At 33.8% G+C, this 16,438-nt stretch overlaps 2 protein-coding genes across 5 annotated transcripts; one reads left to right on the forward strand and one right to left on the reverse strand.

Moving 5' to 3' along the window:
* On the reverse strand, positions 1 to 5,966 carry LOC121262684 (agamous-like MADS-box protein MADS3). 2 transcript variants are annotated; one of them, XM_041165274.1, is made up of 8 exons: positions 5,381 to 5,964; positions 2,579 to 2,660; positions 2,367 to 2,428; positions 2,032 to 2,131; positions 1,628 to 1,669; positions 924 to 965; positions 523 to 683; positions 1 to 212 (listed from the first exon to the last, which is right to left on the reverse strand). In XM_041165274.1, the coding sequence occupies exons 1-8, from the start codon at positions 5,560 to 5,562 to the stop codon at positions 98 to 100; spliced, it is 786 nt and encodes a 261-aa protein (XP_041021208.1). In that variant the 5' UTR covers positions 5,563 to 5,964; the 3' UTR covers positions 1 to 97. The 2 variants fall into 2 exon arrangements, with proteins under 2 accessions (XP_041021208.1, XP_041021214.1); XM_041165280.1 differs by lacking the exon at positions 924 to 965 and having other exon boundaries at positions 5,381 to 5,966.
* Positions 5,967 to 11,928: 5,962 nt separating this feature from the next.
* LOC121262741 (histone deacetylase complex subunit SAP18) lies at positions 11,929 to 16,005 on the forward strand. 3 transcript variants are annotated; one of them, XM_041165351.1, is made up of 7 exons: positions 11,929 to 12,156; positions 12,320 to 12,352; positions 12,786 to 12,896; positions 14,203 to 14,298; positions 15,093 to 15,164; positions 15,242 to 15,319; positions 15,850 to 16,005. In XM_041165351.1, exons 1-6 carry the CDS (start codon positions 12,037 to 12,039, stop codon positions 15,272 to 15,274), a joined length of 465 nt encoding a protein of 154 aa, XP_041021285.1. In that variant the 5' UTR covers positions 11,929 to 12,036; the 3' UTR covers positions 15,275 to 15,319; positions 15,850 to 16,005. The 3 variants fall into 3 exon arrangements, with proteins under 3 accessions (XP_041021285.1, XP_041021278.1, XP_041021271.1); XM_041165344.1 differs by lacking the exon at positions 15,850 to 16,005 and adding an exon at positions 15,587 to 15,810; XM_041165337.1 differs by lacking the exon at positions 15,850 to 16,005 and having other exon boundaries at positions 15,242 to 15,810.
* Positions 16,006 to 16,438: the final 433 nt, after the last annotated feature.

Genomic DNA, 16,438 nt, shown 5'->3' on the forward strand with positions numbered 1-16,438 from the left:
TAGTGCAAATACCAATACACAAGCCATAAATATATATAAATATATATGTGTGTGCATAATTAGACAATCATGTAATTGGTCAAATGCATGAAACTCTTTAGAACTTAAACGGAGTTGAAAGAGCCCATCCTGAGATGAAGTTAGCCTCATGACCACCAGCCATGCTCTTCGAAGCGGACGATCCCTCATTAGATGGATCATAATGATGGTAGCTGTTCCAAACAGTGACAAAGTCATTAGAAAATTAACTTACTTCTACTTAAGAATTAAGTAGTACTTCATCTAATTAACAAGTGTTATCAAATATTTAAGCATGATTTCTCTCAAAAACTAGCTCTTTCTATGTTATGATCATCTTCTTCAAGTATTAATCTAGTACTCATGCAAGAGGGAGATCGATCGATCGATCGATGAGTAAGCATATCCTAGATTATATATAGAAGCTGTACTTTAGGAGTACGTCAAAAGGCCAGGAAGAACTCAAGTTAACGAGAGAGTACTGGTAATTAATTAGTAGCATACCCTATTTGTAAGACAGGCTCGGGTACTTGGCACTCCACGGGATTGGTTTGTGAATGATACACATGATGATGAAAGTTGCTATTTTCAGCTGCTGAAGTAGTAGTACCAGTACTGTTCCAAAAGTTCTGAATAGCCTTAAGGGTGTGTCCTTCTGCCTCAAGCTGAACCATATATGAAAAATTTTATTTGAAAGTTTTTACATCACATACTATTAGCATAATTTGATTTGAAAGATAAATTTTAAAATTTTAATCTTACAAATCAAATTATGTCATGCGATTCAAATCGCACTATTATATATAAGTTATATATGCATGCAAATCATAGTTCAAAGTATGTACTATATATATATATATATATATATATATATATATATACACACACACACACACACACACGACCTTAATCTTAAGCTGCTGATTGAGGTCTCCAAGGCTGCGCTCCTGCCAAATTGAATCAGAAGGCCACACAGTAATAAATCATTATTAATATTACATGTTAGGGCCAGTACGTCTAACTAATTAAAGAACAAATATCATCTTATATAATTTACAAGAATATTGCATGAAGAGATCACATGATTTAAATTAGTGATCATAAATTAAATACCTTAATTACTGCTGTTAATTTCTATATAATATATATAATTACACATGCATGTAAAAAAAGAAAAAGAAATAGTACCATGTATGGCATGTGCGTGCCCTAAAGTCAAAGTACTAGTAAAGGCTGATTGATCAATCTAATACCGGCCTTCAGTCTTTTCTTATATAGTGCGTAGCTAGGTAGGCAACTGATCATCACACTGCTTAATTATATGTAGCTAGCAAGCATAGTCGGACAAGAAAAAAACAGTCCTCGTAAGCAATAATATTTTTTCTCCCATCAATTCAGTCTCTAGCTTTAAACAATCGCTTGGCGCTGTGTCTTTGTACGTACCAAAAAGTACCCGTCAATTAGAGGCAAGACTATTGGTAAATCCTAATTAATATCCATGCATGCATGCCGCGTGATGGTCTTGTCTGAATCAAATAAGACCCATATGTTCTTAGAAACCATAATTTGAAGAAAATTATATATATATATGATGATGATGATTACTTACCCTTTTGCGAAGTTCTTCCATCTGTTCTATCATAATTTGTGTCTGCAATTAAGAACGAAAGACAAGTATACTTAATTCAAATTCACAAATTCTTTAATTGTAGCATGACTATCTAATTGACATCCCAGTTAACTAGAAAGGAAATTATATATATATAGTGACAAACACGAGGCTATGCGCCCTTGATAGTAAACAATTTGCTGAGCAAAATTTGAAATATTATTCCTTCTGTGTGTACATATATATATATATATATATTCCACGAAATACCTTTTGCATGCCTTAATATATAATATTGTTGGAAAATTCATGTTTAGAGAGAGAGAGGCCAGGCATGGATCATAATAGAAAACTATATCACTGCTGAGATGAGGACTTTTATACTATAGATATGCGAATAGTACCTTCCTTTGCCTAGCTAGTTGCAAAGCTCCTTCAAGCTGCTTCTCAAGGTTTTGCAGCTCTTTCACGCTCAATGGTCCAAGATCTTCTCCAAGCAAATGCCTTTTAAAGCAAGCAAGTACATAACCGGTTATATATTAGCAAGCATAAGATATGCATGGTGCTACTAATTATATATCAGGTCTGTCAATTGATTTGTTGGGCATCCAAATCGAATCCACAAAAATCAGACTAACAACTGCAATTAATTGTACAACATAATTATATATATATATATATATATATATATATATATATATATATATATGGCTCTAGATCACTTTGGGAATGGCAAAACCTTTGAGTCAGCTGAAGAGATTCATATTTAGCCTTTAATTTTGCTACCTCCTGGTACCAGCTCTGCATGCATTGACAAACAAAACCAAAATTCAGACCAGATAGAATTCGAATTAAGAACAAATCTTCCATCGATTGAAGATACCGATGAATTAATATCATCAGCAGTTTAAGCGCCTAAGGAAGAATTTTGGAAAAAGGATCACAAATTACCTGTGTTTCACGTTGATCAACACCGTTGTCCTGCAGAGGAGTGAAGCAATACTGCTGGTATCGCTCTAGTGTTTTGGCTATTCTGCAAAAGTCAAATACCGGTAGTTAAAAGCAATTAATTACCACATGATCAGTTTTAGCCTAACCCTAGCATCGATCGAGAGATCAATAAGAACAGCAGAATGCTATATATAATATAATCAGCATAGTACTCTATATACAGTTAATAGAATACTATAGAAAGTGTAGATTACCTTTATCCATACAAAATATTTCAAATTCACAGTGTTATATTGTGTCTGTCTCATCGTGGAATATCGATAATCGCGTCAAAATTACTGATATAAAAGCTGATTGTTCTCTTGTATTATCTAGTCTTTTGACTTACATGATCAATGGTAAACATCCATGACTTGGATTATATCCAAAGAACTATTCTTGCACAAACGACAATAAGAACTGATTTGGATCCTGTTTCATTGTGGATCAGCAAATCCCAATGCAGGTTCAGTTCTCAATTAGCTCGACTCACAGCTAGACATGAATATATATATATATATATATATATATATATATATATATATATACTTTTAACTCTTAAGTACATGCTTACGTGAAAATTAATTAATAAGGTTCTTCACTTTCCATTATTATATGCATATATAATAAATTACTCCAGCCATTACTCAAGCAAATTTATTAAGGTTCGCTCGAACGTCCAAAATAAGAAAGGATCGAAAAGTAATAGAAAAACATGTGTTGAAAAAAATGTATTCGCTAATTCAGCAATTAAGAATCAAATATGGGTATATAGTTTATATAACTTCTTTATTCGGTCTATTTTCTTTAATTTGTCAGAAACGAAAAGTAAACATGCTACAACATATATATCTGTCCAGAACAAATATATATAGGAGAAGGATGCTATTAAAAATCACAATTAATCCTAATTCTCGGTTCTATATATAGGTTACATCCGCTTGTATAGAAACATGCGACAGCATGTCTCATCTCCAGTACCGAAAGGTTAATCTTGAGATCACATGAGTAAGAGAAAGATAGCTCTTTTTTCACCAAAAAAGAGAAACATGCAAGAAAAGAAAAGAAAAGGAACTTACTTGGATCAGCTGTGATTGTAGTAGTACTTTAATATGCTAGATCAACATCCACATGATGAATTGACATGTCATATATTGTAGCTACAATATTCAATGGGAACATACGACTTGAAAACTGGACTGAGATACAGTATCGATCTCAGACCGTCATGAACAAAAAATGTATAGCGGCACCCATTTTTTTCTAATTTAACCTGAACTTCACTGCTTCTAGCTAGCTAACATATAGTACTGTGTTTTTATGACATTTGAGTGTGGGGAATACTAAAATCTTTCATATCTCCTCCCGGCCCCGACGACTTCACCAGGTGATCTCCGTTACCCTAAATTAAGTTTCTAATTTTAAAGAATGGATCATGAGCACAGAACAATTACTGCATCTTAGTCATGTGCATAGGTGAGAGAGGGTGAGCGAACCAGTGGTGAAACTAAAAACATCTGAGAATTAGATCGGGTATAACGAGGAATTGCAAAACCTGAACCTATGCGTTGTTGATTTGCTTCCTAGCTTTTCCGAAAAATATGGAATTGATCAGTAAAATTTTAAAAACCCTAAAACAGAAGAAATCCCACAAGCTAGGATGTGCTTAATTTCTCATTTTCTCTACCACACTCGACCCACTGTTGTCATTTTTGAGAGAGAGAGAGAGAGAGAGAGAGAGATAGAGAGAGAGAGAGATATGGAGAGATGGAGAGGACCGGAGACCCCCAAAAGAGTACTAGTTGAGAATCATGGGTGTGTTTGATTTGCCACCCCAGCCAGAGTCCAGCAATTAAAGAGATGAAGATGGAGCAGGAACGGTGATAAACCCACAGGATAAAAGGACCAAAAGAGATGAAGACAAGTTTACATTCCCAGAATTGTGAGAATTCCACTGGATTTGGTACTCAGCGTTAAAATTTTAACGTTTTCCTGGAGAGAGATGCAAAACCCTAGATCTTACACAGAGGTCTGAGACACAGAGCTTCCTTACCAGTCATAGGACTTCAGTTGAATAATATGAGGCTGTTTCATGTCTAAGAAAGAAAAAGCTTGTACTGTTCCATCACAACCCCATGAAAATCTAACCAAGACCAAGAAAGCCAGGGTTGAGAGACAGTACGCTCAAACAGAAAGTGAGGATCTGAAAGGACCATGTAACGTGTCGATCTGTGATTGGTAAAAAGCTGATGATCTCTGAAATTCATGAACCTCCGCCTTCGTCGATCCAAAAACATGTAACCCCAGAAGCAAAAGCCGAACAACGAGAAAAGAAGGATATAGAAGGGATGGAGAGAGAGAGAGAGAGAGAGAGAGAGAGAGAGCTGTCAGAGAGAGGTGTGTAGATCAAGAAAGCAATTAACTTGTGCAGTATCAACATATGTTATATGTAGGTAACGGAAGAGGAACACAGAAATCCAAAAGACGGAAAGAAAGCTTCGGAAACGAAGACTAGGTAATCTAGAGAGAGAGAGAGAGAGAGAGAGAGAACAGGAGAGAATTACCGATCAGGACGATAAATGTTTAGAAAAGCTTTAAATCTAGATTACAAAACGTAGGTGAATGCATCGGAATTTAGACCACTAAACGTCTAAGCCCAAAAACAGAAAAAAAAAAAAAAAAGCAGCTGAATACATAAAAGATCGAGAAAAATGCAAAGAAAGAGCTCGGTAGTGTTAGAGAGAATGGGATATCGGGGTTTACCCCGCGCTTCCGAACTCATAAAGCTTGCCACGACTAGAGAAAATGATGACAGCAACCTCAGCATCACAAAGAACAGAAAGCTCATAAGCTTTCTTGAGCAAACCATTCCTCCTCTTTGAGAAAGTAACTTGGCGGTTGATCTTGTTCTCAATCCTCTTCAGCTCGACTTTCCCCCTCCCCATCCTCTCTTTCTCTTTCTGGACAATATTAAAACCTACAAATAGTATAACCTATGTGCAAGTGTAAGTCTGGGCTGTTCAGTTTTTCTCTCTCTCTCTCTCTCTCTCAAACAGGGTTGGAATTATATCATGCAGTGGTTTGAGGTTGTACAAAAATGGAGGTGTGGAATATAAATATTACATGGAGTAGGTATGGGAAACAAGGGCTTTTCTGAGAGAAGTGGAAGTTTGTTGGGCTGTGTTAGAACTTAGAAACGAATATCGATAGGAGGACTGGGACTCTATATAATATCTTTTACAACAAAATGGAAACCCAGTAATTCTTCCTTCTCATTCTCTTTTCCATTTTAATTTTAGCAAATGCTGCATTCATCTCTCCCTTTCTCTCTTTCTGATCTCTCATGCACTGTGAGTGCAGACTTGCCTTCAGTTCTTGTAAGGTAATAAATATTCATCCCACGCGCCTTGCTTTCAAGCGTAACTTCAAGATCCGAGTCATGTATGTGCAGCCACTAATTGGTAATTTACACCTAATCTTTGATAAAGTTCTTTTGAGTCAAAATTATTAATCTTTGTTTAGTTTTTTTTTATTATTATTTTTAAATTTAAGGATTTGATATTAAGTAATTTTTGTAGAATTCATGAACATTCAGTTGCAGTTAAGAACAATTTAGTTTCTCGAATATAATAAATTAATATATATATATATATATATGTATATGGGATAATTTTGGGTAATAGCGAGTACTCCTTATATATAGAACTTAATCAAGTCTAGAACTAATATTTTTCGACAACTTTGGATTTAAGAATGTTGGTTGTAAATGATATTTGGCGGCTGATCGAATCCCATTCAGTTCGATCAGATAAATTATTGAAACACGAATGCCCATAAATCTAATTAGGTTTTGGGAATTAATTCGAGCTAATTTTGGATCAATCCCAAATGCTTGTTTGACAGGGGAGTAGATAATTACTTACTACTTGACATGAAATATATGAAAATTAAATTGGAAAAACCATAATTAATATTTAGTATATACCTAGCCACAATGCACGTACGTGAATTTTACACCAAGTTTGAAATGTGATTATGATCAATTTGGAGACCTAATTTATTATCCCGTTCTTTTTAATTTACTTCTCCATCTTTTTGAAGTAAATTAAGGTCAAATTAAGGATATAAATATATAATATTATTGTAGCTAGCCCTTGATAATGGATATATATATATATATATATATATATATTTGGGTTATAAGACTCTTATAGCTTGGCTACAAAGAAATTGGATATATATTGTACAATAAAGTCTATAAATTAATTAATATGGTTACATGAATTAAAAGATATCACGTACAGGATTTGAGCTTAATTTGAAGTTCCTATTCTAAGACTCGTACATGAGAACAAATTATAGCTAGGCCGGTTACAGATATATATATAGTGATGTATGTGTATATATATATTGAATTGTAATACGGTTGGAAACAAAGGAAACTTCTCAAAAAATAATGTTTGATGCTATGAATTTCATGTAAAATATTAATTTCTTTACTCCTTGGGGCAAGACTTATAAATTTGTAGAAATGAGTATAATTAATTAGTGACCAGTTAAGGCATACATGTAGTACGTACTAGCTACTAGCAGTACTAGCCATAATTTATTCAAAACTAACCAAAATTTAGCAATTTGTGTCATTCCTATTGTCATGATCATGAATATATATATATATATATATATATATATATATATATATATATATATATTAAGTGACCAAAACCACGAGAAATAATTAAGTACATGCATGCACTTTGGATGAATTTATTGTTGGGGGTGGCCTAAAATTGTTATATAATATGATCACTAGAGAACGGATTAATAAACTTTTTGATTGGACTCATCATGTTGATAAAAATGGCTAATACTTAAAATGATAATTTAATGTTACTATGATCGATCTACAAGTTGACATGATATGTTGGAAGAAATTGATGAAATTGATTTTGATGGAATATAAAAAGTGATGTTCAAATTATTTTTTTTTCCCACTTAGGAGCTAAATTTTAATTCATGGTATTATTCGGAAATCTTATATAACTATAAAGGTAAGGGAAATTTCAAAAGAAGCGTAGTACTACTGTCAATATTCTGATAAAAAGAAATCCGAAAATTCGTATATTATATATGTTTCTTTGGATATATATCGTTTTCGTGACCTGCATGCATGCATGCCATAAAAGGACCCAAATTACAATTTGGTCAATATCTTGTTAAACTGCAAATCCTCTCGCGAGTGAGTTTAAATTTTGTGGATCAAATCAATTCACGACTTTTGATCAACGCAATTACGTATGCCACCAGCTCTCAGGTTTATGCATACATTAATTATACCATATGTACTATCGCGTCGTCAAATTTAATTAATAATTTGTTCAACCTGCAAGGAATCCCATGATCGTTAGGTATATATATATGAAAGGTGACATCCGAAATTATTGTGTATATATATAATATTATAATACATGATACAAATATCTCGCCTAATTAAGTAATGTAATTATATATCATATAAATTAAAGCTGGCTGATCATTATATACACGTACATGATGATTACGTACGTTAATTTGCACCAAGTAATGTGTGATATTTGGATCATATCATATTACTTATACACTCCGCAACCAGCGCAGCACTAACTTGATGCATGATAACTATTTTATAATGACGACTTAGCATATATATTATGCCCATATATAATCTCATTTTAATGCAACGCGCGTTTAGATTAATGTCCCGACCAGCTATAGACGCACGTACATGAACTGATCATTGATCATCATCTTTAATTAAAAGCCAATTACTTGCAAAGGAAGGTCGATGTATAAAAGCTTAGATCATGAGCTGGGATTTCATGTATTAAAAGCTGGGATGTTGAAATAGGTCATAATTAAGGCAATTAATATAATTAACGAGCAGTACAGTAATTCTTCAAATCTTCAAGCCTATAAGAGTCAATTAGGCCGTGGAGGAGAGATCATTCATGTCTTGCCCACGGAATTAACGCTAGCACTGTCCTATATTGCAAATTGGAGAAACAAATTAAGTCCCCAAAAAGAGTTTTCATGAGAAAAAGTACTCCAGCATGTGGGGACAATATTATTCCATGCAGCACCTTTCACATGTCATATCATTAACATGTCCTTTCGGACAAAACAAGGTTACTAATTCATACGTGGCAATGGTTACAGTGCATGTGATGACTGATGAGTATATATATATATATTGCGTGTCCAAGTTTTTTTTTTTTTTGGGCGGTACTCATGTTATTTTATTTATCTATCAACCCCAGTTTTTCAATAATGTCATTGCCCATCCCCATAGTTTGCCTTATTTAGCTTATTGACACAGTCTGGATTTGCAGGTTGCTTGTCCGAGTGTCATCGTCATTGCCCCTTCTTTGGAATTATATGGTTTGAATGATTCTCACCCAGTACTCACTCAGCTCATTGTTCAAACTCTGACTTGTTTATTATTTATATATAAAAAATGTAAAATTACGAGCCATGCAGATCATATTAATATCAATTTCGGCCGCGTCCTATATCCCAATACCAAAACTTGTTGCATGCATGCCAAAGCTAGCTGTACTGTTATTATAAGTTAATTAAGCGGCCAGTTGGACGAGTAATTGTGCATATTCATGAGATTAATGCATGATTTCATGAGCCTAGCTAGCTATGTTCGATCCTAATGCTCGATCGATCGTACCAGTAGTCAGTATTCATGTAATGTACATGATAATTGTAACATTAGCCCTTTGCCAACCTTGACAACCCATAAAATTAACAAAACATGCGCCCACCCGGCAATATCATTTATCAAGGAGAAGTTACTACAAAGAGCTGGACATATGAAAAGATCAGGTGGAAAAGAGAAAAAAAAGGTAAAGAAAATGAGTAATCCTAGCTACAGGCTGTAGCAATAAAGCTGTTTTCCAAAGTGGTGTCCATCAGCCTTGAAGAGTGACAAGTGACAACCCATCTTTGGGGTCTAATCTAAGAGGGTGGTGGGGATGGTTAGGGCATTCCATTGTAGGAAAGCTTTGATAACAGTACTGTCATGGTTTTTCAATGCAAACTTTCCATATTTTGCATAGCCTTTACTGTCAACTGAGCTTTCAAGCTCCACCATTAACCCTGCTGGCCGGCCGGGTGCTTAATTGTTTCCGTGTAAAGAAGAGGCAAGAACAAAAGATCAATGCCTAGTCAGTCGATCGGATGGGTGTAATGTAATCATAGAATTATATGTTTTTTTTTTTTTTTTTGCCATTTTGAATAATAATAAATTAATTTCATTATCTGATCTAGTTTTCCTAATTAATTATAGCTTAATTACACTAAGGTGGTCGTACGTAGATTTAGGTGAGAATAATGGCAATGTAATATGCATGGCAGTACCTCACACCTTAAAAGAAGATGCTTTCAATGGCACTGCATGCATGCAGCTCTTGCCGGGGATCATGCATGGACATTCACATGATCATCATACATGGGTACGTTAAAAGATCCTGTGGATTCTCTTGTAACAACCGCAGATTCGTGAGTTTGTATCTTTCTCGATCGGTATCTACCTAGCTAACTGGCCGGGATGATTAATTAATTTTGGGATGATTAATTATATTTTTCCCAATTCACCTCAATAGAAATATATATAAATATCCATAGAGAAATCACTACAAGAAAACTGCTTATTTACGACCAATTAATTACATGAAATGACTATTTGCAACTAAAATTAGTTGTGAATAGTCTTTTGGTTGCAATAAATTGATCGCAAAAATCCATTTTAATTTCTTGTAGTGAATGTTACGAATAAGTCTTATATCACATAGTACTTCATTTGTTATTTTTGAAATTCAATATATGAAAACACATATATTAAGATAGAAGGATAAAAATAACAAATCATATATTGATTAGGTAGTGGTACTGCGTGGTGTAAGCTCCAAATAGAATTTCTTTTATATATATATATATATATATATATATATAAACTACCCTTCGTCTTAATGCATTTAATCATGTTTGAGTTCTAATATTAGAGGGTCTTTTTTTTTCTTTTGGTATTTTTACACATATTTCTGTTAAAGTTAGAGCAATGATATACACACAATACATTATATGACACATTACACAACAATGTTATAAAATTAGGATATTTTTATAAAATTATGTTACTTTTATAAGATGTTTTACAAAAATACCCATCATTTAAAATATAGTTGTATAAAGTATTATAAAAAATATTGTATGTAAATCATTTTCCAATTAAAATTTAGGGAGTAAATGATCGAAGTGGATCGTATTATTAGTCTTTTGTTTTGTTTTAGCAAACCATGTATTCAAAACATGCATTTATAACCCTAAAGCTGTATGGCATCTTCATTTACCAAATTCGACAAATATATACGTGTGAAGACGAACAAAACAATGCCTATATTTTCATTTGAGAAGTGTTAAAAGTACACAAACTAACACGATTAGATTAGATTTCATATGTTAAATCTTATTTACACCAAAAAGTTATCAATTCATAAATTTATTTCTGTGAAATTTCGTTGGGAAACAAATAATACTTCTCCAATTAAAACCATTAAGCGTAATATTGACGAAACATACATGCATGGGTCTCTCATCTGGTCCATATTAAGGTTAGGTTTGGATGTTGAAATGAGTTGAGTTGAGATGATAAAATATTGTTAGAATATTATTTTTTAATATTATTATTATTTTGGGATTTGAAAAAGTTGAATTGTTTATTATATTTTGTATTGAAATTTGAAAAAGTTGTAATGATGAGTTGAGAGGAATTAAGCATCCAAACGAAGCCTAAGAGTTAATTTGGGAACACAACTATTCTTAGTTATTTCCTTTCCAAATATCACTTAAATATAAAATAATTTTAATTTCAAATCTCTAACTTTTTTATCTAATTATGATCTAATCATCACAAAATTTTCCAAACTTCTAAATAAAATACAATAAATGATAAATTTTTTCAAATTTTAAAATAAAAATAATATTCAAACAATTTTTAATTTTATAATATTTTTATTCAAGTTTTTATATCTTATTTTTTAAAATTTAATAAAAAATTTTAACTTAAATTATTTTATTATTATTCACAAATATCTTGAGATATTATAAGTATCCAGTCACTGTTGTGGAGAGTATAGTTGCGTGGGCTAGTGGCCCTGGTCGTGTGCTTGGGGTTGTCTGTTGTGCGTTTTTTTTCTTTCTTTGGGGCAGGCTCAAATACCTATAGTTCTGGCCCATGACCACCAACAAACCCACCTTGACCTTGCTAAGATGCAGAGAACAGAGAAACAGGGCCCAGGGGTTTCTTCAATCTCTGAGGAAGGGTGAAGGGTCGACTGAAGACCAAACAGAAGCTGTGTGGGTGTGCGAGAGAGATGGCACTCGCAGGAGCAGCAGAAGCGCAAAGGAGACAAGGAGGGAGACCCCTGGGTCCACCTCCAAGAGGCCATCCCGCTTTTCTTCGCCCTCGCTTCGAGCCCGTCGATCGCGAAAAGGTGCTCTCTCTCTCTCTCTCTCTCTGTTGTTGCTTTTTTAGGATTGCCGATTTTGAATTCTTAGTTTTGGTATTTCTTTACTATCTTGTGCAATGTTTAATCGCCCTAAAGTTTTATTGTCTCAAAATTCTGTTTCTTGATCTCGTTCTTAAATTGCTTGCAGACTTGCCCGTTGTTGCTTCGAGTTTTCACCAAGGTATGTCTGTTATCAAAGCTCCATAATACATTTTCTTCCTATTCCAAGAGTACGAAATCATTGTTTTTCTTGATTGTGCGAAGCTCTTAAATAATGAAGTTTGTATTCTTAGCCTTCAAAGTTAACATATTTCAAATTCTGCATGCCACTTGGGGCATCTTAATTGAGTCTCAACTAAACATCTGGGAACTTATTATTATTTTTCTTTCTTGTAAGCAATCATCATTATCAAGATGTAATCGTTTAATAAATCTGTATTGGATTTTAAGTCGAAAACAAGAGGCGGTAGTAAATAACTGTTTATGAATTGTGAAGTTTCTAAGTTTAAGACCATGAATGCCCGTTGAAGAGCTAGTCTCTACTGTTGTCTTAGACTTTGAAACTTGATGTTCTATGTGGAAATCGTAGTTACAACTTGTTGAATTCTTTGTAGATTGGAGGTCATCATAATGATGAAGAATTTGCTGTGAGAGGCAAGGTGCCCAAGGATGAGGTTCAAATTTATACCTGGAAAGATGCTACTCTTCGTGAGTTAACCGATCTGGTATGCCATCTCTCTCTCTCTCTCTCTCTCTCTGTGCACTTTGTTTTTGTTTTTGGTTCAATGGTTTTGTATTTGTGTGCTCATTTACACATGCCCCATACGTTGGATATGCATGCATTTATATCTATATACTACTGAACACTGTAGTAGTGCAAATTCTTTTAGTGTTGATACTTGAGAACCTTTGGGCCTACATTACCTACAATTGATGGCACTAGCTGCTACTCTGGCCCTGGTCAACTAATATGATGGCTTATAAGAGTGTAATTTCCAATAAAAAAGGCACACAGTTTAATAATGGTCAAATGGTAGCTGGAGAGGCCTCCAAGGTAATCCACAAGTGGCAGCTATCTGGAGAATGGCTCCTATATGTATGTGTTGGTGCATTTGGTGGGAGAGAATTGATAGAAGCTTCAAGGATCACGAGATGAAAATGGATGAGCTTAAATTTATTTTCTTTAAAACCTTGTTCTTATGGGCGGGGCTCATTTATTTTAATGGACTAAATGGTCATATTTTCTACTTTCGGTCATAAACCCTAGTTAGGTACTTCTCATGTATACTTCCTGTGTACTTGGGCTATGCCTTCTTTTATGAATAAAACTTCTTGATTACCTATTGAAAAATAATGCTCAAATAATTGTGCCATACTCGGAATTTGATAAATTCTTGGGTTATCAATTGGAGTCTGTGGACCTGGACCCCTGGTAGCAGGCACAGCCAATGGACTTTTTAGGTCTGGTTTAAACTAGATGACAAGGGATGAGGTTGCAAATGGAGAAAGTGGGGTATTGTACTAAAAATTGGTTAGGTCTTTGGTAATCATTAAGAAGTGGGCATAAATGGATAATCGGGATAAGCTTGTTATGAGCTATGGATTTTGTTTTTGGCAAAAACTGACAGGTTTTTGTTAGATTGCATCTTTTAGTGATTAACGAATTTGTTGTGATCTTGCTACCTATAAAAAAAGGAAAGAATTAAAAAAAGATTTGGTGTGATCCTGAAAAGATTGAACGACCATGTGCCATCGTGCTGCCATTGGAAAGTATAAATAGTGGTAATATGGTTTATGTTTACTTACAAAAAAAAAAAAATATGGTTTATGTTTCGGTGCACAATGTTTGAGTTACATTGTGCTTTTGAATGGTAACTGATATAATGAACACTACTTAAGATGAGTGCCTTTCTTGCTATATATCATATGAAATTATAGTTCATATTTTTTTTACTTATTTGTTTGCAGAAATCATTTCTTTTTCATTATTATTTTCTTTCAGTACCATCATTTCTTTTGTTTCTTCTACAGGTCAAAGAGGTAGCTCCAGCTGCAAGGAGAAAAAATGCAAAACTATCATTTGCTTTTGTATATCCTGATAAAAATGGCCGTTTTAAAGTGAAGGAGGTTACTCACTCTCTTTCATTCTCTTGTGTGATTGTGTTAATAAAACAACCATAGTTCTGTCTCTGTCTGCTGATGTATAATCATTTATTTGAGTCAGTTTTGGAACTCTTCAATATGTGCCTGCATTAATGAATGGATAGAAATTGGTATTGTACATTATGAACATATGTGGCCACATCTATGCCTATTATATTATAAAAAAACTTCTTGATTAACTATAAAAAAATGTGACCACAGCATAATTTCCTATTCTTTCTCCTATAATCACGTCCATCATATATTTTGTTTAGTGTTTTATGATGAAAAGATTGGAACCAATTTGACAAATAATTCAAGGAATTGGAGAAATTGCTGCACGGATCATGCTTTTATTTCCACTATGGTGTACGCAACCTTGTTATATTTAACATTGCATTGCCATTTAATTATACCTGTGGTTGATGTGACAGCCAAATGGTTATGATATGTTATCATGGATCTGAAATGTTACTTATTAAAATAGCTCTAATATGTTAATTAGTTGTGTTTACTTATTAAAATAGCACTAATATGTTAATTGGTTGTGTGGATTGACGTTATAGATTTGTAATTGCGAGTATGTTTTATTGTTGACACCTTCTAGTTCCTAACTAGGTGTAATCACATCTATACTTCCTGTGTACTTGGGCTATGCCTATTCAAATATCAATAAAATATCTTCTTACTTATATTAAAAAAAAATGTTTTATTGGTTGACACCTAAATGATACCTATAACAAGGTTCTGACTGTGAAATATACAATTGATTCGTGAAGGTGGGGATGGCCTATTCATTTGGAAACAGAAGACTAGATGACAGCAAGACATTGGCTGAACTTCACTTTCAGGTAAAACAATACTCTTTTGGGTCCTTGGATAATTGTTATATTTCCAAGTTGTTACCAACTTATGTTCACCAATGCAGATTGGAGATTACTTGGATGTGGCTATTCTGTAGAGAAGCTCTCCCTTTGGATGCATTTTTCCGGGTGCTTGTAGTCAGGTTGTCTTGGGAGGTCTTTTAACATTGTTTACGTAATTTTTGACCTGAGTTCATGTCTCCACGCGCGTAGACAAGTTAGCTAGTGTCTAATTAGCATAATGTGGACGTAGATATGTAGCAGCTGTCTAGGGTTTTTTGCTAAATAAACTTTCATATAACTTCGAAACATAACATACATATCATGGTGTGGGTTAGAGACCTCCCACTTAATGAGGTGGTTGGGTATTACTTTTACATTTATGACTCTAAACCACTTTTATTTTTCAGCCCACCTTGCAAGCTCATGTGCTTGTACGGTGTTCTCCCTTGGGATCCAGTTGAGCTCCCTGTTATTGTCGAGCGACATCAAGCTCTGCTTTTTATCTCCTTTAGCTGCTGTCTAGTTGTTAGCAAGATGTGAACCTGAATTCTCGGTTTTACCGGCTCTCAGTTGAAGCTTCTTGAGGATTCGGGAGAATATATGATATATGATGGCTGAATTATTATTTCTAGTTTTCTATCTTGTTAACCTGAGTGCTGAATTCTTGCAGAACTCTTTATGAAATCTGCTCCTTTTTAGACAACAACGTTCGCAATAACTTCGCAAGGCCATACTGCCCATACCGGAATCAAGATATCGGAAGAGCATATGTGGAGATTAATTAATTAAACATGATTAGAAAGGTTTGACATTCAAAGAAAATTACTAAAAAATTATTTAGTTTGATATGATATATCAGATTATAATGTTTCTTTTATTATAAAATCGATTTAATTACATTAAGCTATCTCCTTGTAGACTTATTATTTCTTGATGGAGTTAAAAAAAAAAAAAAAAAAAACGATGATGCTCTGAGGAAGTGTTTAATGAATGACATAAAAATTACAACGAGGGCTCCTTAAACATTCAATTACAAAAAGAAAAATCACCAAATAAGATGAATTTAGCAATAATGAATTTAATGTTTCTACGTATCAATGGATTTAATACAATTTTAGATCGTCAATTCCTTTTAAAAAAAAAAAGGGAACGAATTTACTTTTTTATTCTACGTGGAAGGATAAGGAATTTACTTTTTTAGCATCACTAGTAAATAAATTAGTAAAAGGCAACGCAAACCCCAAATGCTACTGGTGGCC

The sequence above is a fragment of the Juglans microcarpa x Juglans regia genome, chromosome 1D (genome assembly GCF_004785595.1).
Source record: "Juglans microcarpa x Juglans regia isolate MS1-56 chromosome 1D, Jm3101_v1.0, whole genome shotgun sequence".
Taxonomy (NCBI): Eukaryota; Viridiplantae; Streptophyta; class Magnoliopsida; order Fagales; family Juglandaceae; genus Juglans; species Juglans microcarpa x Juglans regia.

Coding starts and splice junctions, on each gene's coding strand:
- LOC121262684 (XM_041165274.1), bottom strand. CDS start 5,562: ATGGGGAGGGGGAAAGTCGAGCTGAAGAGGATTGAGAACAAGATCAAC. Junction 1,670..2,031: donor AACTAGCTAGGCAAAGGAAG/GTACTATTCGCA, acceptor TCTTAATTGCAG/ACACAAATTATGATAGAACA. Junction 684..923: donor ATCAGCAGCTTAAGATTAAG/GTCGTGTGTGTG, acceptor TATATGGTTCAG/CTTGAGGCAGAAGGACACAC.
- LOC121262741 (XM_041165351.1), top strand. CDS start 12,037: ATGGCACTCGCAGGAGCAGCAGAAGCGCAAAGGAGACAAGGAGGGAGA. Junction 12,897..14,202: donor TTCGTGAGTTAACCGATCTG/GTATGCCATCTC, acceptor TTTCTTCTACAG/GTCAAAGAGGTAGCTCCAGC. Junction 15,165..15,241: donor TGGCTGAACTTCACTTTCAG/GTAAAACAATAC, acceptor TCACCAATGCAG/ATTGGAGATTACTTGGATGT.